Genomic DNA, 24164 nt, shown 5'->3' with positions numbered 1-24164 from the left:
CAAGTTTCGAATAAAAGATTTATCTCTTGTAGACTGTGTCTATACCAGGTGTGGGCAAGGTTTTTGGACCAGGGGCCAAATATTTCGCTCATCTAGATTGGCGGGCCATGTGAGTTCGACGTAAAAAGTTACATTTTATGCACAATATTTACAGTGTTACAAAAGCAAACGTGGAAAACAATGAGCCTTTTGCCAGAACTAAATTTAATCACAATCTCAACAAATTTCTATAACATCGAAATTTGGATTTAGTTTGGTTGAGGCAGCATTAGGCGGGCCATATTGAATCACCAAACGGGCCGGATTTGGTCCAAGGGCTGTAGTTTGCCCACCCCTGGTCTATACAGTAGCCTACTATCATGTTGTGTGTAAAATCTGAAAAGGGCACAAGACCAGACCATTTCTCCGCAGTGAGAGTATAATTACCCCAATTGTGCAAGAAAGTACTTTGTATGCATTATTATATGTTATACACAGATTTGACCGATTTGGCCAGGTACTTCTTGCTACCTCCAAAGGGTAAATTTCACGCCGACCGAAGAGAAATTCAGAAGAAAAAAATTTACGTTCCCACATTTATTGCTTGAAATTTAGCATAAATTTTGATTCAATATGAAAAATTAAAATTCTACAAAATAAGTTATTTTTACAACTTTGTTGTTAATGTAAATCTATTTCATTGGCAACAAATATTAACTTTATTCAAATTGTATTTGCTGAACTACTAGGTGGAACAGAAAAAAAAAATTAATCTCAACTGTTTTATGAGTAGGCTACATCTATAAAATTTTAAAACTCGGCAATGAGTCCAGATATAAAATTTAACAAGCTTCTGAATACACGGATCTCTGTTTGGTCAACTGTCAATAAACTTCATTTACACAAATTTTCAAATTTACAATTTATTTATACGATGATTTATATGTGTCTTTCCTGTTGAATAAGTATCCACTTTCAAAGTCAATACACAAAAAAATTAATTGAAAGCATATTTACTGTCTTTATTAGATAAATAAAACAGAATTTTGTACATATTTCTAAAATTAAAAATATAGGTGATACTTATTCATGATATACTTATTTAAAAGTATATTATTCGATTTGTTATGGTCTTACTGAAAAATTCATCTCTGGTGAACGCCATACTAAAAATTCCCCTTATCATCCTAAACATCAAGATCTGCAGTACTTACAGTGATGTAGGTTACACAAATATATAAAACAAATGAGTAAAATTACCAGAAAACCATACTAAAAATTCTCCTTATCATCCTAAACATTCAGATCTGCAGTACTTACAGTGATGTAGGTTACAGAAATATATTAAAAAAAGGAAAATTACCAGAAAACCCACTGTCAGCATCACCGTTGCTTCCGTTAATTCGTTTCAGTAACTTATGTCCTTGAGTATCAAGTTGTTCGATTGGGGCGTGAATTATCTTCTTTTTCAGTTTAACATGGTTTTCAATCATTGCCTAAAAAGTAGACATATTATAATGGCTTTCAAATGATTACAAGACAAGATATCATTTGTTATGCAGAGTTGAGAAGTCAAAGAAATCTACCATCGACTCAGACGCTTGACTATGGCATGTGAGAATTTTCAACTCTGACTCCAGCTTTAACACATTTAACTTCAATTAAGTTAAATCTTGACAACAAAAGCGTCTTTTGTCTGCATTGAAAGACCGGAATCCAGACTGTGACGATGAGGAGTTTGAAAATACAACTCCAGGAAAAAAAAGATCCCAAACTTTGACTCAAACTCACAGCCCTGCATTAAAAGATGGTTTGACCAAATTAGAATAATCTACTATTCTGAATATCTTTTGAATTACTATTCTAAAATACGGAATATCACATAATAAATTTAAATTAGTTTGTGTTCTCCCAATAAATATCCAGAAATCATTGTAAATTGAGAATTTGGTATTTGCAGAGTATTTCAGATTATAGTTTCACAAACCGGGCACATGACATCTCAGTGGGGTCACGACCAAAGTCTTCACTAGGCTTTCACCTTCACTTCATATGATGACTATATTATTTTGAAGTAAATTGACTGATTTGTTTATTTCTTTAACCATAATACATTTATATTTTTACTATTATTTATTATGTGGTGATTAAAATAACAAATGAAAAAAAAAAATCAAACAGGGTGAAGGTCTTTGAAAGGGGGTTACCAATCACAATGTTTAAGAACCACTGGTTTACCATAAACTTTGTTTTGATTTTATATATTTCAGTGTCAAAAGTTAATTGGACTCTTGTTTTTGTTCCCAATACAATAAGAATTCCTTACAACATATTTCAAAAAAAAAATATTTCAAATTATTCGTAAAATCAAGAATTCAATATATTGAATATCACCAATTTAAATATTTGATACACTTGGTCAATGCTGCTTATAGGCAAGGAGTAGTACCGGTATCGTCAAGTTACTGGCATTCCTAAATTTGTTTGAAAAAAGTCAATGATTTTCAATCAATGAGATTACATAGAAGGCCAGTAATCAGATTATATCCGAGAAAACCAGATCACGCTAAGCAAAGCCAAACAAAATAGTTCTGTTGAACTGTAGGTCAAGTGAACAACTCTGCTTTGGATCTCCAAACAATAAAATCAATTTTAAAATACTTTTTCGACAGGTTGAAGTCTAAAAATTTGGAGAAAATGAATCAAATTTTCAGCTTTGATACAATATTTTTAAACTCGTTAAAACTTCTCATTTGGAATTTTATCTAATGAAAACCTTGTTTGATTTTGAGCTTATAAGGTCAACTCGCTAGCCTGGCATTGAACCAAGAAATAAGGTAATGGGTCAAATAAATTATGAAAATATATTTCTCCACAGCAGAACCAAGTTAACTGTTTGAAAACAGTTGGAATATGACAGTAAAGCCTTAAATTAAGCAAAATTGACAAATTGATATATTGAATGTAAATTCCTATATCACACCAATAGTTAAATCCAAATAAAATGCTAAAAATATTTTTTACAAGAGGGAAAACTTTGATACTAAGCAAATATTGTGGCCTGAAAGTATCACTCTTAGCAATATAAGTAAAATAGTCTGATCAGTGATCAGATATGAACTAGCATAAATACGAGGATATTGTGTTAAATTATCACAAGTTGGTACTTGATCAGAGCTTGAACAAAATAGGCAAACAAAACATAATGGCAGTGTTGCTTTGACACTATAATGAATTAGTAAAGGTCATAGGTCGCTCGGCAGCCCATTGTTCATTCCCTTGAGAGCTGACGATCTGTTGCGGCTTCTTATTATGTTAGAATGTTTGAAGAATCTTAACACCGCTTCTGTTATACTTGATTTTTCATTTTTCAAATATAGACTACTAATACGAAACAAGTCATTCTTGCAGAAAAGTGAATAAAGTAAATTAAGAAATACCGAAAACCAAATTTTTATTTTCCATAATTCATTCTAAAAAAAACTATTTCAAATATGGGATATATCCAGATTGGCTATGTTTAATAGAGAAGACAAAATTGTTGCATATTCACGAGCTTATGGTAATAGTAGAGAAAACTTGGATTACAAAAATATGTTTCGAATGTTTTACCATTCTATACAGTTCTCAAAATTTTACTTTTCTTGGTCCGACTGTCAGATATCTTAAAATAATAAATTTTTAGACGGAATTATTAAAACTGATTCTAAAAATAAACCATTTATTAATATAACAAATTATTTCTAAAATTCAATTCGAATATGTAGGAGTATACAACCCTTATTTGACTGTTGAAAACAATTAGTAAAATAAGTGTGTTTGGGGGGTTTTTAGATGAAATTTCAATATATTTAATCACTATTGAAAGTCTGCAATTCTAAATGAGGCTGTTGGAAATTTCGAATTTTGACTCAGTCTTTGCAGCGTTTGAAATCTGACTCCGGCTGCTTAAGATAAAACATGCTAGATGAAAAAAGGCAAAAATAAAAAGTTATTAACAAACCTTAGCTTCTTCTTGTGTGTTTGCATATTCATCTGAGGACAGTTCACCTTCGATGGCATGAAGTTTATCGAGCGCGTCTAATGCGTCCCAGATAAATTCTTCGAACGCAAGACGAAGTTCGATCCATTCATCGTGATCATATGTCAACGTGCCGCTGATATCTGGAGTCAATTGTCGTGGATCGAGAACTTTGCATAAACTGTCGACTGAGACGAGTTGAGTCTGAAAGCAAAGAGGAAAGATTGATCATCATGTTTGTATACAAGATTAACTTTAAATTCCTTTCAAAATTTGTAGGCATTTTAGGCTCATCAGCAAATAACTGTATTACTATACTGAATCAATTTTAGAGTAGATTTGATTGTTATGAATATTTTTTATATGGCACGAATTATTTGTAGGTATAAGCAGCAAGTGATTTTTAGACGGATATTACTTTTTGGAGGACCGGAATCTTTACGATTCCGATTTCCGATACACCCTGGGTGAGGAGCATTTGGCTTTATGCCTCCCTTTCCATTGAATACCTACCGCTTCTAACAAAAAACTGCTGTAACCACTTTGATTCACGGGAGCCAGAGCTCCGAGAACAAAGAGCCACATGCAGCTCCGGAACCGCAGGTTATAGATCGCTGATCTGGAGCAGGGCTACTCGACTATTTTCATCAAAGATCTACCTACAAAGCTTCAATATTAATGAAGTACAAGCTTTCAAGAAATTATATTTCTACATCCTTAAACGCGCATTTCCTCGACTGGTTGATGATTATTCACTGATCAAGATAACGCTATTCGCATTGTTTATTATGTCGTTACAGTTCTTTTCATTCATAGTCAGGTGCAAATATGAGCAAATTATAAAATAACCTTTGAAACTATAAGTCATATAATTAAAACTTTTACATATCTATTGATCCAAAACAAAAAATTAGGTGCGGTTCGAATCGAATACTCGACAAAGTCCGGATTCAGACCTTGGTCCGCCAGTTGAGTAGCCCTGATATTGAGCACCAGATATGAAATGCTCGAAATAGCAAATTTTTAAATGAAATTATTCTAAATCATTACTAAAACCAAAAATCAAATATATATTTAAATTCAACTATACGCGTATTTGATTTGGATATCCCATCCTATTAATAAGTATTATCAACATACAGAGTTAAGTCAATTTAACTATAATCCAGAATATTCAGAATAAATACCTATTAATTCATGAATTTTCAGAAAGACATTACAATACACATTCATTCCATTTTTGAATAAGTTTAAATCTTCTTTGAATCAATAATAAAAGTTAGAAGTTGATTAGTATTGATACTTTGCAATGTATAAATACTTCTCAATTTAGGAGTATCTATCTGATGCAGTATTGATTTTCAATACAATGCACAACCGCAGCTGTTATTTGAAATTGGATATACTTACTACCAGAAACTCTATTATAGAGCCATTGAAGCTATTCAATATAGGAAACATATATGGAATATGGTGTGTATACTATACTCAGTACATATTAATAGAATTGTGATGGGTTGGATTACATACATAGAGAAAGTATAGTCAAACTCAATATGACCAAAGTTAATAATGTCCTTATCCAAAAGCATTCCAAAAACATTTGGTAAATATCTACCGGTATATTCAAAATCATGCGCTAAGATTCTGTTATTATTAATGTGTTGGACTTTACCATTACCGGCTTTACCGGACCGTGAGTAAAAGAGTAAAAACTCAGGTTCAAATCCCATGCCCAACATCTCACACAAGGTGTAATAGATTGGATAGGCAATGCAGAACCAGAAAGATACCAGTTAAAACTATAATAGCTTGTTACCTAAAAGTACTTGTTCTGAGTGGATGTATACCTAAATCGAATAAAAAAAGATGAACATTGTTTTGTTTGATTTGTAAATTTTTGTTCGGTGGTCAGACAATAATTTCCCAAATATAATTTTTTTTCAGCCTCTTTAAACTGTTTTTAATGAGAAAACATTCGAGTAAAATATAGGCTTAAATCTATTTCATAAGTACATTTTATATTTTTTTATATGTTTGGAAATCCCTGTATAAAAAAATTTGAATGCAAGGCAAATAAAAATCTAGCCTCAATTCCTCTATTAAATTGAGCAAGTAAACATAACTTTTACTAGATGACAAAAAATTACCGTAACTTTTTCTTTCAACTAATTAGATAGTAAACATTGATACTTCAGTATTATTATAACAAAGTTAAGGGTCATTCTCAACATTCCTCAAATGGTTTGGAATAGTCTAAGTACACGTGGAGTAGAATATAAATAGTAGTTAAAACATGTATGTCTGAGAACGTCTGACATCAGCTGGATGAAAGTTACAGAAATATATCCGTATTGGTGTGAAGCAGGACTCTTTAACTTAGAACCATAATAGTAGTTACTAATTCGGTATGAAAATAAATCGGGTTTGAAAAAGAAAATATATTTTTTACATTTTGAACGGCATGTATTCAAAACCATCAATTTTCACTTATTGATATTGTGCCAGTATATATCATCATATCCACTTAAAAATAGCATTTTTATTTTAAGTTTTAAAATGAACCTTGTGCCTAATTAAAATAAATCTTGTGAAATTTGACATTAGTGAGTTAAAAACAAATATCACACTGCATTAGCTTATTTGCATACTTCCATTCTGTCACTCTACTCTCTAGTAAAATTAGAAACTTATTTATAGTTCTGATTACTGATTAGCATTGCCGATATTCGGCGTTTATAAATAATTCAAACAAAATTATTTTCAGCGTAATCATGTTAAATAGCAAACTTTACTGGGTGAAATATCTAAAATTGCCATCGATTTTTATTGACAAATTGCATATTAAATAAAAAGGTAATGGCAGTAATTTTTAGTAGAAAATATTTCTCACTCAAATATAATATGTCAATACTGGATAGCATTGTTTAAATAAAATTCTACAAGAATACCCAGTTCAGATTCAAAGAAAATTTTTTTTAATTTTTTTGTAAGTGAAACGAAAAATTGCTTTTTTGACTGAATAGCCTATTCAATAATATCAGAAAAATGATATAAGCAAGACATTAAGGCACCAAATACATAGGTATTCATTGTTACTTTGGTATTGAACATATTTGCAAACAACAAATGTATTATATAGCGGGCTTTATTAGGAAGTAATGAAAATATTGATTTAAGGTCTTGCCAATATTTAGAAGTCTAAACAAATAAATTGAATCGTCGTGAATCATCAGTTAATTTGACTGAGTATGTTTATTACCATGAATTCAAAGTAATAAAATAGCTAAATAATGGAACGTAAACGAAGATGGAACATTCATTTCACTAAAACTGTAGATATGCCTTTGCATTATGAGGTGTTTTCACAATTTCACTCCATGGCCCTCTTTCAAAGAATTAACACTTGTGGACGTGGCCCCCTACCCTTCTATAAAAATACTGAGCTTGAGTTTGATTTCATCACTAATTTTAAGTGTTACATTAATTAATGTAAATGCAACAAATGAAAGCAAAAGAATAAAAGCATTACTGACATTTCATTACTTTAAATAAATGTGGTCATTGAGAATGATACCTAATGAAGGCCCAGCGGTTAGGGCTGGGCATTTTCGAATACTTGATGATTTCAGAATCAAATTTTTTTTTCGAATCGAATCTCGAATACTTGGGAGATGTAAAATTGTAAGTAACTTTCATTAGTTACTGACCATTGGCGGAAAGAAAAAAAAAGATGGCGGCGATTTGAAATTTTGCTCGAATGTTCGACTCGAAATGCCCAGCCCTACCAGTGGTACACTCTGTGGCACCAGGGGGCCCAGAGAAAGCCATGTTATACGAAATAATGTGAAAATCAATAATAGGGCAGTGGGGAACAGTGCTTACTAAATTATCAATAAAAGTATATTGAAGTCCTTTAATATACCTACATGATACATCCTAGAAGGGTGATACAATACTCACTTCGAAAGAAAACTTTGTGCTCCCAAAATTAGTTCTTTGTTTTTGCCAGAAATTGTCAGGTTTTATAATATAACTAATGTTGATCTTTCCAGGAAAACCTTCCTGTAAGGCTTTCAGTAAAGGTTTGACAGAATTCCATGTTGAACCACGCATGTCCATTATCACAGTGAATCCAATTTGCGCTACCTCCTCACTGTATAATAAAAAACAATTAGAAATTAGAATAATTGAATCATTAGAAAATACAAGAGATTAATGTTCAAATATATGAACGCAAAGGCCAAATCTCGAAACAGTGTTTACTTGAATGAAAATAAAACAGAAAAATTCTGAGTAGGCCCCAGAAAAAAATTTGAAAAAAATAAAATTATAGCCTGCGACTGATCTATTGGTCGATGAAAAGATTGATTTTTCTTTATAATAACAACAACAACAACCTCAACGAAAACAACAACAATTTAGCGGAGTTATCCATAATTCCACTTGTGTCCAACCAGGTTTATACAGTGGAAAAAGTATATGTAAATATGGCATGAATAAAATTTTAAGAATATAAACCAGTATTAATATCAAACTGAATAGCTATCGGTATTTATAAAGTGTCTCCTTTTCATATTCATATAAATAAAGAGTACAAACGCTCCCCTCTGAGGCCATGTATATTTCAACATTTGAAAACAATAGGTCAAAAATGTCTTTCATTCATACAGACAACATGCCGAGATAATAAGTGTTGTATAGTTTGTAAGAAAATGGGAGGGACATAGCGGCTTGAAATGTATTCACTTTCTGATACTGATGAATTCCATGAATAATGATGTGCCAATGTAAGTGAATCAAATAGGAAAGTATAATTTGCTATTTTTATGATAATTGTCTTTTTGAAAATGTTATGATGAATAGGCAATTCAATGAGTGAATCAGAATTTGAAAAAAATGATTTTACTCTTATAAGTTAAAATAGTACAGGAGTTTATCAGGCGTTTACTAAAGATTCAGTGCAAAAGCATTACTATAGTTGCCTGAAGGAGATACAATTTCATAAAGAAGTCGTTCAGCATTTTCCACCCAATTTATTACACCCTGGGTGAGGTGGTGCTGAAATAGCTCGCGTAAGTGGTAGCATTTCAAATTTTCTGGGCTAGTGAATAAAAACAATGCAAATCCATCATTAAATAGGATTTCCAATGTCTAATCTGAGATAAGAAAAATGGGATAAATGTGTTAAGCATAAGACTGTTTTTCACAATCGATTGACCTGAATAATCCTATAATACATGAACCTAATTGGCAAGTAATATAATACTGCAAAATACGTATAAAACGCGGACAATTTAGCTAATGATTGGCTCTTGGAATAACAAATACAAATTATCTAAAATGTTCAAAACTTGATATTTTGTGCCAGAAAGTTGATTTTAAGAAGATTGACTAGAATAGTAAAATTTATATTACAGAATCAACAATAGTCATTGTGAACATGTAATGGGTATCTGTTACTTGATAGAGCATGGATCAGCCAGACTGCCCCAAATATCAAATTCTTCATTTTTCCATTCTTTCAATACCAATTTCATCGTACAATTTTTTCAGAAATTTTACTCAAAGCGAAATCATGCACACTCACTTACTGAGAAACAAAAAAATGCAATCCCTTGGTGAAATTATGAAGAGAACCGAATTGCCAAGAGCTATTGACAGTATAAAGAATTTTAGCGGAAAAATAATATGATAGGATATAGAGATTTGCGTTATTTTCAGCCTTATAATTTGTATCTATAAATATTATTTCATATTGTATTTGGAACAGTAGAACTATTCCATTCTTAAGTCCATAACAATGCTCGATACATATAAATGCAAAAGAAATAAAAATATAGTTTCGAATTTAAAAATTGAAGATTCAATTTATACGTCCTACTACATTCAGTGCCAGACACAGTACAACATCTTTTGGCAATCAGCCTAATACATACTTACATAAAGTATATAACACAAAAAACCCAAGAGACTTGACACTACAACAATGCTAATGATAAAATAACCGTGACAATGACAGATTGTTCAATGGATAGGTTTAACAAATCAGCGTGGGAAAATCAAACATCAAAAGTCTACAAATTACCAAATTGTAAAAATGTGGTTTAACATCTCAGATATTAGTGAAACCCCTGGGTATATAATAACTACATTATCTTCCTGTTATACACCTACTAAGATTAAATTAAAAACTGATAAAAAATGAACATTTTCAATGAGCCAGTGTAACAGTATAATATGAATATCCTATAAACAAGTTCAATTATCAGCTGGATATCTGAAAGATGATAAAAACGTTTGGCTCCAGAAGTGCGTGAACCAATATGGAGGTAACTAATTTTGTTTGCCTACTTTACATCAAGTCGTGTAAAGGGAGTGAAACCTATGGGCAGGGGGTATATTCACTTGGCTAACACAGACAGTCCTTGAACTCGCAATAGAACTAAAATAAAGAAAATCGAAAAATAAACTATAGCCTAACCCTAATCGAAACACACTACGAGAGTTCCAAAACTATTGCGTAAGTTAGTGTTACAACATATGCATTACCTATCCATTGATAAGGTTTATTATTACCTTGGTACGCTGGCAAGATATGACAATAAATGTCTCATGTCATCAGGCTTAATTCGATCAGTATTTTGACGAGCTGGAAAGGTGAGAATAGGCCCGCCATTCTGATCTCTTCCCCCTAAAAAAATTATTCAAAAATGACACAATGATACACAATGTTTTTTTTTCCTAAATCACAAGTTTCCCACAAAATTTAGGCCACGATAACAATGATAATTATTTTATTTTTGTACTCTCACAGAAATGTGACTCCGATGAGAGTTATTATACATTCATCGGCGGCGAGGTGCTAAAGACAACTTCGCAATCCGCAACAAAAATTTTTTGATTCAAAAACGGCAATATAAAATACTAAAAATAAAACAGTAAACTATATAAGTTTTGTTGTAAGAGTAAACGCGAATAAACCAATAGTTGGCAAATAACGGGACAAGGAAGTTATATAAGTTGCATTACTTCCTGTGGGAGGTAACAATAAATATCAATCAACATGTTACAGTTTTATTCTGATTCGCAGAAGCAACATGCCAATATTATGTTCTGAGTTAAGACAGAAACATGGTTTAACATGGTCCAGAGAAAAGGGACAGTTGTGCAAAGGAACAGAAGGAAGCCCACGGGCAGAAGGTATATTCACTTGGCTAGCACAGACAGTCACCGAACTTGTAACAGCACAAAAAATATGGAAAATCGGAATAAAATTATGCTCTAAAAAGGCCCCTAACCCCTAACCTAGTACACACTACGGCAGTACCTATGAAAATGTATAATCTAAAAAAATCATACCTGATAAAAAAGCTATTTTTTCTTTTAAAGGTTCAATCAAATCAATTGCTTTTAATCGTTCTCCCATGATGACCGATGAAATATATCCAGTTACGATTATATTTTTTGTTGCCTATATCCAATAGTTACGTCTTGTTTACTTGCTGAATGAATCACAACAATAAACAAAATCGTCCATGCTTTTAGACATAAGTCTCGATGATTAAACATTAAACTAAACTTAAGTCTGTAAAAAAATAAAATAATAGATTTTACTCTCAATGTTTTTTCCGTCCTCAGCATAAAGTAGACATAGAAATATGAACTAAACAATGTCCACAAAAAGTGAAATATCAATGCCATAATTCTGAAGAAATCTTTGGTCTTTCAAACAAGTGGAAATACCAACCCATATAGCTTAGCGGTAGCTGGCAGTGACCAACAAAGTAGGTGGTGCAAGTTGGGGATTGCCTTATGAAGGCAGTTAAAACAGAAACATTAGTGCATTCAATTAGAAGATTTCAAATAGTCCAGATTGCGGACAATGTGTTAACTTTAGTAACAAAATTTGTCACAACCTATAAAAAAGCATGGTTAAACAATTCTCATCTGAAAAAGATTATTTTGAGTGTACATGATAGGTATGCCATTAAGATTCCAAATTCAAAATACTGATAAAATTCAGTCACATGAGGAATAAAAATTGCACTAATAACTAGTGATGTAATCATGCAATGCAAATATCTGATCATGACATTAATGATTATCAACAACAAGTAACTACACCGCTAACCTGAAATAGCATTGATCTGCATTAAATCATAGAATAGAATGCTTGTCTTATTGAAACATTTGAGTATGATGAATCAGATATTACACTACTAAATCATAAACCATAGATAATATAATTTTAAATCAAACTGACATTGGAAGAAGAAACTGCAGTTAGATTTGTGTAAGAACTATGAATGTATATTCTAAATAGCGACAATCTGAAGCTATTTTTTATTAGATTTTATCACACAAAGATATGAAATTAAACATGAATCACAATTTCACCACAAAATACTGACAATCTTATAAACAAGCGATACAAACTAACAGATGTCTTTTTCAATGATTCCTAATAACCCTCTTTACATTATGTTACAATATCTGAACCAGAAACATACATGAATTGGATACAGATTGACCCCAAAAAATCAGAACCATTTGCAACATATTCTATACCGTGTCCGGAAAATTCACGTAGCTTTCCGTAGATTTCCTACGGCAGAATTTCCTGCAACGAATTTTCCTAGAACCTTTCTATAGAGAGAAAATAACTGAAACTTCTAGGGACACTCATACATAAACAGAAAATCAAGCGCATAAAATAAAAGTGTAGAAGTGTATAATAAATTTATGTGTCCTGTTATTTTCGGTGAGGCAGGCCGGGTGACACAACAGAAGTGTGCAAGATTGGATTTTATTTTTTCAGGTGACTCAGAAATGCACTTCATCACCATAATAATAAATCCAAGGAATATTTTTTAATTACCATATCGGTACCCAATAGGCCTACCATATCAGGCAATATCCAGACATGATTTGCAAAATTTTCCAAAAAATAGTCAACAAACCTCAAACAAGTAAGGGTCTAAATCACTCTAAAAATAACCTGTTCTTTAATTAGAATTTATTCCCTATTTAACATGACAACAGAATGTAAGGTCATATTGACAATCTACCAGATGTAAACACTCAAAATAGAACAGTAAATTTGTCTTACCTAATGAGGCAAACATCTCACAAGATTAAAAAAAGATAAATGTAACATTGTGAGTCTCAGTGTTCAAATAATATACACTGCCATATGTTAATAAATCTCAATCAAAATAACAAAAAATGTAGCCATTACCAAATCATTATTCAGCATGGATATTAGGTTTCAACGTTCTTCATTACTCTGCTAGCTATCATGTTTTGTTTAAGTACTTATCTTTTCTATTTGACCTCTAAAACAGGCATTTATGTAGAGTTTTCTGTGGGCTGTCAACACAAAAGTCATCAGTAAATGTCCCATGTTGTATTATGAGCCTGTGAACTGCGATATCAATTTAACACTAAAAAGATCCAAATATTAGAAAATATATGTAACATTCAAACAAATCGAAGAGAAAATAGATAGGCACAGCCCAGGTATCTTTAAGGTGCATCTCTATTTATTGTTGAGCGCATTCTTTTCAACATTATCATATCAAAAATATTTAGTTAAACCTAGAGCATGTTAGATATAACCCTCAAGCTACCCACAAAAATTGAAATAAATTATTTCAGGATATCGTCAACTCATCAATTTTAATATGTAGGGGAAGCGTCAACTTATACTCACATCAGTAATGTCAATTCTTCAGTTTAATGCACCCTCTCATCATACACAAGATACCATAAGAAAAGTTTTACTGATTTTTTTTTTATAATATTTTTATATAGCTATTTTTTCATTTTGCCTTGAACATGAAAAATATTTACCGATAACTATCAAAACTTGAATCTCGCAATTACAAAACGAACAACACTGCAGACAGCACATACCATACCTAATTTTATCTAATCTGCGGGATCGGCACAATTTCAATATTTTGATATCAAAAAAAGTCCTAGATAAGTGAAGCCGCATGAAAATATCCCTTGAGGCAGGATTGCCCATGTTTTGTGTCGTATAAACGACGTGAGTTACGCGAGATAATTCATTTCGTGGCATCTAATTTGCGTTCTAATAAGATCAATTTTGTACGACGCGCGAATTTTATAATTTCAAAATTCCGAACGACAAATAAATACTACTATTCAGTTGTACAATTTTTGACGATGTATAAAGCTAGCGACAAAGCGCGCTTTAGTTTCTCAAAAAGAATGTGTTTTATTTAAAAGGCACTAAACGCAAAGCGCCGAATTGTCAGTATATTATAACCGCAGTGGAGGCACCATCGCGAACGTGTAAATTTGAATAAACGGCTTTTCGGAATATAATAGATTTCGTTTTTAGATACAAATAGCTTTGAACGCTTTCTATTATCGCCGAGAAAAACTCGACAAAACTATTACATAAATGGTCCAAAATTACACAGGACAAAGCAATTATAGCAAAATAGCTCGGTGTGACTATTAAAATCGCCTCCATAACTTAATGGCGTTACCGTATTTACAATTGAATTTCACCTAATTTACTTTAAACTTAAAATTCTTACACCGCCTTTAAAATGAACTTACCTCACTGAGCCTTTAATCGATCGCTAACTTTGTCCTTGACCTTACGTATCACCAACAAAAGATAAAAGTTTCACAACCGCTGATAGTAGTTAAACGTAACTTTAAGCGATAACCATCGGGAAAATTTGGAAGTTCTAAAGTCCCGCACACGACAGAAAACGACGACTGTTAAAAATTGTCCGCGTAATAATACACCATTTCAACGTCATGTTTATCGATTTTTCCAAAAAGACTTTCTCCTTACGTAACACTAACATAGTGTATCACATTTGTCGAAGATTTTAATCTGCCAAGCGAAGTCCAACGATGATAAATAAAAATTCCTCGAGCGCGTCATAAGTCAACGGTGATATACCGAACTAAATATGTGGAACAATTTTTCCGTACGCTCCGATTATTGTCCTAACATTTCAAATGAGAATTGATCATCGGCGGATTGGCCATTTTTTTCCGAATTTGTAGTATATTTCCAATTAGATCCTGTAATGGCGGTCTTTCAATTTTCTAGCAATTGAGTAAATATACCTGGTTTCCACCCGCCGATCAAATCCTTGGCATTATCGATGTACAAGATGACAAATTTTAAATTAACGTCGGAAGTATTTCAATATTACAATCTTTTCCGATAACCGTATATCGAACAGTGTCGTATCATTGCAACATAATCATGATCAATCGAACACTTTTCAATTTATTCGCGCGATTATGCATCTCCTTTTAGTCATTTTAACAAAGTTGCGGAATAACATAACCATCGGACAGAGTTAGGTCGTATCTAAAAAGTGCCACCACCGTAACGACAAAAATGTGAGCAGCGAAATGACGCATCACTATGCTACGTCATAAGTTGTTTTTGTTGCGGCGCGGTTGATCAAATTTCATGAAATCTAATCGTGACCCGGATTTAAAATTTACCTATAAATCGGACCCGATCGAAAAAACACGGATAAAGTAATTTGGGTTCATGGCATTTCAGATAGGAGACTGGTATGGTATATATTTAATAACCTAAACTTCAATCATTTTGACCATGTTCGCAGACAAACGTAATGATTTTTTTGCGTTCACCTGTGTAAAACTCAGTAATAGATGTTTGCTAGCAAAGACATACGTGTCAGACAGATTACTGTTGGACAGTTTTTGATTGTTGCCGTATGTAACTAATTTGTGAAACTGTTTTCCTTTAAAAAAAAACGTAATGATTAATTTGATAGTTATCCCATAAGGTAAACGCGACGAGTACACATACATAAGATTCCTCATAAGAGTAGACAACACACCTATCCCAGGATAATAAAATTTATTGTTAAAAAATTTAAAAATAAAAATTCGCACGAACCCCAAACTTCTGTGCTTCTATTATTTAATCTCAAACCTATAATTATATAACTATAAAATCTAATTTTAAGACAATTATATTTTAAACGAACAGGATACTAGTGTATCTTACCACACACCAACGAATACATCTTTTACTTTACTAGTTTAGAACTACACTAAAACATGATCATTCGTGATGGTAAGGAGTCAATCACTATTGATAAAAAAAAATCTATACACAACCCTTGCCACTAGTTGGTCTCATTTTCAGTGTAAACTGAAGAACTGCTTGCTCTATTACACTATGACCAGCACCGCCAAAACTAACTTTGTAAAGTGTTAAGTATCATTTTCCACCAGTGTTAACCATAAACAAATGTCAATGCCAAAACCGGCCAGTCGAGAGGAAACAAATTTTGGATTGATGTCAAATATTGATCACTTCAAAAATACGCAATATTTCAAGGCAGGAAATGTCTATACAAATTGTTCATGTATAACCCATTTATGATTCGTATAAAAAGTAATACTCAACAAACATTGAAAAAAATAAAATTGGAAATGAACCAGTAATGTGATGGGTGATTAGCAAGTTTCAAACATATAAGTATATTTATTGATTACTTTAATCGAATACATAAACAAAACATGCAGAGAATTCCTAATCATCAGATTTTGCATTTTTGCAATTGTGTTTGAATTTGCGAGGACCAAGCCGCTAGAGCGTTAGACCCAACTGTGTTGGAATCGCAGATTACAAATATCGGATTTTAATCCCATGCCCTTCACCCTACCCAGGGTGTAATAAATTGGGTAGGCAATGTCGAACAAAAGGATTATGATGCTTTCAGAAAAAGTAATAAAAGCTGCTCCTGCTCGTTTATGGCCTTGTTCAGAGCAAAAAATGTGAATAGCATTGCATAATTAAAATTACTGGTATTTGCAGTGCTTTTGAAGTTATTCAAAATAAAGAAACTCGAGCCTTGTCAGAAAGGGCAGAAAATATATAAAAATTTGGCATATTCTATATATTGATAGACTAATATGACGAAACATTTTCAAACGATGATTTCAACAACTTATCACTCCACAAACAAATATTAACATACTCTCAAAAACATAATTAAATCAACCAAAATTCTTGCACTGACAAATATAATCTAGAAAATGAACTGTACTCTGGGATTCTGAAGTGAGAGAGAGTAGTAGCCCACATATATTGAATTTATATACAGTGCGAATGCAAATTTTCAAATCTACAATCAGTGCTGAGCTGACACCCACAATTTCATAGCATTGCAAATTTTCGTGACCCTAGTATCCTATGCTAACATACAATACAATTTTCAGAATGGTAAAGTTACGACAATTAATATTAAAAATTAAAAAAAAAAATTTTGTATTGCAAATAAAAAAATAATTACCATAATTACAAGTTTTATAAAACTCACTTTTAGTCATTTACTATTCAACTTTTCAATGATCATCATAAATTCGCTCAGTAAAGCATGGGTTTAAAGATAATCCTTACTCGCTAGCATGTTGTGCACAACCGTAATTCTATATAAAACAGTTTCAGTACCGGTACTTTTTAGCCCTTTATTTGTCCGCAAGTAACATTGCTCAGAGATTACATTCTCCTTCAGTTCTGAGTCAGTGACATTGCTTTGAGAAATTTTCCTATAAAAAAGCAACAGAGTAAATTGAACAGAGAGATAATAAGATTTAAAGGACTTCAATATCCCTCGTAATTCTTGAAACCTCACAAAAATTGACAGACATTTTAACCAATGAATGAATGTAGCTTTTAGAGTATCAGTAATTAAGTAGAGTATTACACAGTAAAGGTTATACATATACAAACTGTGGAAGAATCCCACTTCTCATCAAATAAAGTGAACATGGAATAGAACAATACGAGTTTGCTATATGATCTCTAGGTTACATAAAAAGTGCTTTACACAAAAATATCATCGGATTTTTCCCAGCCAAATTCATTTCGCGTTATGTATATTCTAAATTATGGATTAATATAGCAATCTTTCACAATAAAAGTTTTTATGTAAAATCGGTTCAGGATGAATTTAACAATACAGAAAAAAAAATTTCAAGTTTGTTTTCGCTAACATGTTCACGAATAACATATAATATGTACCAAATCATACTTTGAAATCATTGTCAAACAATTACTGAATTACAAATGAATCCAAGTTAATAACAGCAGAATCCTCAAGTAGATGATTAGGATGATCTAAATATTTAAGAGCAATAGAAGGCCAATAAAATGGTGACAGGGTCAGGGACTCTTATATTTCTGAGTAATCAACTTGATAACAGAGACAGAAAGATTTATTACAGTACTATCATTAATAAATGTGAGCATTCGGTGTGGATAGAAGTAGCCAAAAGTCATAAAAAGGGAAATAATGTTTAATAATTTGAACATAGCATGCTGTCCGTCACCCCTTTCACTCAAATCATCGGGGTCTGGTATAGTTTAGTACCACATCCACTTCTAGTTGGCCTGGCTCAACAATTTTTGCATATGTCAATCCTAACCCCCACCTGACTAGTCACCGAAAAATTACGTCATTCCGACGTCACAGTGGCGTAATAAGGCTCACCGGAGTACGCGGATGGTCGCCAAAACGCGCAGACGATAACCCGAAATCAAGCAAGCTATTTCTCTCGTTTTCTCGTCGCAACGATCACGATAGGAGAGAGATCGCCGGCTTTAGCAAGTTCTTATCGGCGGCGCAGATGCCATTTCGGGCGATCGTAATTATACTTTGGCAATCCCTATGACGTCGTAGTGACATAGTTTTTGGATGGCATAGTCAGGTGAGGGTTAGGAATAACATATGCAAAAATCGTTATGCTACGCCCACTGGAAGTACTTGTGTTACTGAACTATACTAGACCCAATCATTGTAGCTACTGCTAGCTATGAACATAAATAAAAAGACTAAAAAATGGACGTGTTGAGGTGAGATTCCTAATTCTAAGCAATTCCCTTTTTGACATGTTTTGTGTATTTTGACCACAAGTTCTCGAATTTTGGTACCAAAACCCTCTCCCCCTCGAAGCACTTCAAATTAAACTAGTATAGTAGCACACTTGTCATCATGCATAGTGTTCTGAATGAAATGAATAGGCTTGTTGATTTTCAACTTCGCAACTACCGGTAGCGTAGGGTACGGTACTTTTCAATGTTTATCACATTTTGGTCCTATACAATCTTAAATCAGATATTTTCTTTGTTTTAGTGGCAACATCATCACATCTGAAAACCTTTATTACATCTTTTTAATACGATGTTGGAAATGCAAGAATCCGACATGTCGCGGCCTACGAATATAACTGTATTATTTAGAAAGCCCTGAAGTCACAGAAGGTTATTAAAGTAAACTGACTTAGACAATCGTTATTTAAAAAAAATAAAATCGAACTAGGTTTCAATAGCTTTTTACAGCTACTAAATAATCACGAAAACAAGTTTCGCGATGGGCTAATTCTGACCTTTCTCAAAGCCTTTCGAAATGCACTCTTGCCCCCTCCGGTTTTTGCTCTTAACGTATCTCTTTCGCCCTCTAGTCTAGACGGCGATATTGCACATTTGCTTTCCTGACATCTCTAACCCAAGAGAGAGAGATCTATTGAAATGAACACAAAAAATGAACAATGAAGTCATCGACTTCCTTGTTTACTTCGGGACATTGGCCAATCAGCAAGATGCAAAAAGTGACGTAACAGGCTCCCTTTTCGCGTCCGCTCAGTCTATACCGAAAAAAGTGTTTTTTTTTATAGCCATTATTTATTTATTATTATTATGACTGTATTTTTCCGGTTGACGAAATAAATCTCTCTCTCTCACTCTCTCTCAGACACTTTTCTCACTCAGACAGATTTTCAAGCGTGATCGTAAACATTACCTCGTTTTCGCGTTTTTGAACTCTATTCGTTAGTTTTCAGTTGTGTTTCGGAAACTTAAATAAAAATCAGATAATTCAATGATCACTCTGTATTCCTAGGAGTTTTGATTTGATTGCAGTAATAAAAAATTAGTGTAGAAATACCTATGATAGACTAGGCTAAAATTCTTTACCGATACTTTTAAAAAACAGATTGTTGTATGCGATGAATCATAATGAAACACACAGTTTGAAACACATACTTAATTTTACAGTCGCCAACTCGCAAAAGCACTCTTAAAATAGCCCCGAAAATTTTGCAATGGTAAAGTATAGTAAGAATTTTTCGGGGTCAACGGTCGGGGAAAGCTCCATAGCGGGCCTCAATATTTTCCAGCTTTCAGTTTACTTTGGTCTAAAATTTTATATAGTTCTGGTTTCTAGTCCCAACAGCGATAGGGTTCCTTTCTTAATGGACAGGAGGGGGGGGGGGGTAAATTTTTAGGCGAAATTTGAAGTTTCATTTTGAAGTTACTCTAATAAAGTTTGAAAAAAAATAAGAGAAATAGCTTCATATCGCATTAGGATAGGACAGGAATTACCTATTTATCCCTGAAGAGAGGAGAACCGATAAGACGACTTAACCATATGGCGAACCACGCCTTTCGTCCGGTTAACATTCTATGTCGGGTATGGGGTTAGTTAGTTATTTGTATTCGGAAGCATGGATTTGATGGTGGAGGAATCCGTATTAATGCCAATCGTTTTCAAGTACTGTACCGTTACTTAGTTGCATGAAAAAGAGATTTTTCTGAAAGAAGAGCAATTCAGCTAACACAAAGAAACGACATAGCAATGTTCAAATATATATTTACCAGTGGCGGCGCGTGGTCATTTTGACAACCGGGGCAAGCTACTGCGGGACCAAGTCACCCCCATCTACGGGGACAGGATGAGCGCTGTAAATTCTCCCATCATTTTATGAGTATAAAAACCATTCCATCGGTAACAACCAATCGGCAAAAGCGACAATTTTTAACGATAAGAAAGTGTCTTTAAAACCGGTCCAAGTCAAGGGATTAATAAATATAGACATAGTTTATTTTGAAACCTCTTTCAAAAGGAAAGGCAATATTTACCCAGATAAATACAATGACATATTAACAGAAGCTTCGGGAAAGCAGACAAAACCTAAAATAAGGTTTAAAACGTTACTATGAAGAAAGGAAAGTTAATGCAAAGATAAGGACATGCGTCGCTCACTCATAGATATATATGCTGCTAGACTTCTACTGCTTGAACATATATGCAACACGCCGCGGTTTCTTGGAAGCAAAATGCCCAATACCGCGCTGATTAAAGTCATGCATCCCAGAAATATCGTCTCTGTGAATGGATAAAACAGCCAAGGAATTTAATCTATCTTGCCTCATTGTGTTTCTGAGATACGTTTTAATACGCTTCAGTGTGCTGAATGTTCGCTCTGCGTCGGCGGAAGAAATAGGCGTCGTCAAAATGATGTCCAGAAATTTTGCAGACGCCGCAAAGGTAGTTACTAGAGTGTTATCTATGAGGAACCCATAGAGCGCGCAAGTTGATGTGATGTTCAAAAAAGTTTGATTGGTGTATATACATCGCAATTCATTTTCCAATTTACCCACGTTTATCATGGGGTAAAATATGGAGACAGTAGCCAACAAATGGATGGGAAATTGACGTGCAAATTTTGAAAAATTTTTGGGGTTCATCAAAGAGAACGCGGCAAGGTGTTAAGTGCGCAGACGATCGCCTATTTGATTCACCAGGATGTCACAGCATTCCTTTGCAGACAAAATCAAACGCTGCGTTGTTTGCCCGCGGCGTAAAGAAGCACTCCATGTGTCGTCGTATTTTATTGTTTACCGGATACGAGATACAGCATCGCAGAAGTCTGAAATACACGGCTGCACAGACGCTCCATCCACTAGCCTTGACTGCAATGCGCCGTATAATACATCCACGTGATAGAATATTGTGGAGAAAAAAGCGAGAAAAAATGAAAACTCACCATCTTCTAGCAGACGCTTTAGATCTGCCGCCTCCCTCACAGAGCGTTCGTCCCAAACCGGAGAGCTCTGAATGCCATTGAAACACTCAATGAGCTCAGACCTAATTTCGAACACGCCCTGCACCACGCGTGATTGGAAGTTCCAACGTGTTGGTGCACAATCTGGGAGACGGCGGCTACATATCTGGCGAAGGAGGTCAGAGCGCTTCGGCGAAACGGAAAAAAATGAAGAAAACCCCGAAACATTTGCAAAAAATATACGGACGAGAGGGGTATCAAGACACATGTTTTTAATAACGAGGTTAAATATGTGTGCATGTGATGTCAGTTGTCTCGTCAGACTGAATCGAAAGGAACTGGCAATTCTCAATTTCCAGAGCCAAATGTTGTAAATAAATTTTATACATTGAGTCGAGCAAATCATTTTGGATATCATTTTGGATACCGGAGTTGCGGAGTTGCGGAGTTGCAGTTGCGGCATCAAGATGATCTCTCAATACTGTATCTAGGGATGCGGTGTATTCCACCATATCCAAAAATACCCCTCTATTAGAAGAGCCAGCCCGTTCATCGTGCCCACGGAGGGACAGCTCGTGACAACCAATGAACTTCAAAACATCTATCAATCGACCGAGAACATGGCGGTTTTTCTCGACGTTTTGGTTGTGCCGACGAATAGAAACCGCGCGTCCTTCATCCAACTGTGCTGCAATATTAACATTTCCGAATGTTCGGTATTTTACTGCATTGTCCAGATGCTCCATAGAAGATTGATGATCCCTGGCACGCTCGGAAAGATGTTTAAGATCTCTAAAACCAAATTTACACCAACGTGAGTCACGGGCGGTAGCAAAAAGTAGGCAATAAAAACAAAAAAGTGCATTTTTGTCCTCGCTGTAACACAACCATTCGTGTTTTTTATACCAAGTTTCTGCGCAGAATGTACGCCGACGCTTTCCTCCGTCATGGGATTGTTCCAGTGAACAATTTTGTGGTTGATAAGGCCCAAGACGTTGTACCTCTAATTTTTGTTCCAGCGGCAGCTGCGAAAACGGAGTGCGAAGTAGTGCATCAACCTTATCCATTATGAGGTCTAAGGCTAAGAAATGCGAAGCCGGAAAGAAGTGAGTAGCTCAAAAGGAATGTGGAAAATCGAAAGCAAATGGACTAAAGGTCTCTAACTGATTCAAATAACGAAACAAGCGACAAAAACGAAGGCGAGGAAACTATCAACTCTTCAAGCAACCAACGAACGAGAAGGAATGCGTGAATATGTCAACACGTTGTTGTAAGAAACGTCGGCATTGTGTCGTCATAATTTCGGGGCTAGCCCGATCGGCCCCGATGATTTAGTAAAAGAAACAGAAAACAAACGAGACAAACGCGGCGAGTGGAAGATAAAAGAGAGAATACGATATACAATGAGCAACCGGGGCAAAATCGGCGTCGCCCCGTCGACGTTCGGCGAAGGCTTTGCGAGCGAAAAATGAACCATGTCGGGAGAATATGGCTAGTGTAGACAGTCTGTGCAACCGATATTGAGGTATTTTTCGAATATTTTTTATTATACCGAAAAAACAACCGGGGCATTGCCCCGGTTGGCCCTATTGACGCGCCGCCACTGATATTTACATATATATTATATAGACAAGAACGTTCCCCATCGGTGCCGACATGGTATAGGTCGCCCCGATGTCACTAACAAGATCGACGATCAGGAGAAGGTCAAGCGATACAAAATAAAATATATCTCTTTAAATTAAACAATCTTCAAATAAAACAATCTTTCTGGTACTACCATAGACTGGAAATAAAAGAAGTAATATATATATTCTTCAAGCGACTTTTATCATCTTCAAGTAATGACAATTTTAAATCGATTGGTCTGTTAGTGGCAAACAAGATCAATTTTTCTCGTTTAAAAAATATATACATATATTCTTTAAACGACTTCTTTCATCTAAATTAGTGGTTCTCAAACTGTGGTACGCGTACCACTAGTGGTACGCGGGAGCTTTTCAAGTGGTACGCGAGCAGATTTTAATTATTGCAATAATTAACCTTTCAGTTGGCTAAAATATGCCGGCAACGCTTCATCTTCCCTACTGTATGTATTTGCTGAGCGTTTATGGATGTTTTCCCAAGTTTCAGTTTCCTTGTTTATTTCCGTAACTATAACCAATCAGCAAGAAGTCAATAATGACGCAACAGGTAACAATTGCAATTTCTGCAACCAGCCGCTCAGACACTTTTGTCGCCCAAACAGATATTCAAGCATGGTTGCAAACAT

General features: G+C 34.1%; 1 protein-coding gene across 2 annotated transcripts in view; it reads right to left on the bottom strand.

Moving 5' to 3' along the window:
• Positions 1–12153, bottom strand: part of LOC120348633 (kalirin-like) — a 103559-nt gene extending 91406 nt beyond the window's left edge. For both annotated transcript variants that reach the window (XM_039418807.2, XM_039418808.2), the window contains exons 1-6: positions 12135–12153; positions 11363–11588; positions 10580–10694; positions 7964–8156; positions 3983–4204; positions 1343–1475 (exon numbers count right to left, since the gene is read on the bottom strand). In XM_039418807.2, coding sequence (XP_039274741.2) covers positions 1343–1475; positions 3983–4204; positions 7964–8156; positions 10580–10694; positions 11363–11429 — 730 coding nt within the window. In that variant the 5' untranslated portion in view covers positions 11430–11588; positions 12135–12153. The remainder of the gene's footprint in view (positions 1–1342; positions 1476–3982; positions 4205–7963; positions 8157–10579; positions 10695–11362; positions 11589–12134) is intronic.
• Positions 12154–24164: the final 12011 nt, after the last annotated feature.

The sequence above is a fragment of the Styela clava genome, chromosome 1, assembly GCF_964204865.1.
Source record: "Styela clava chromosome 1, kaStyClav1.hap1.2, whole genome shotgun sequence".
Lineage (NCBI taxonomy): Eukaryota > Metazoa > Chordata > Ascidiacea > Stolidobranchia > Styelidae > Styela > Styela clava.
Note: the sequence above shows the minus strand (reverse complement) of the source record. Positions and strands in the feature narration are given on the sequence as shown.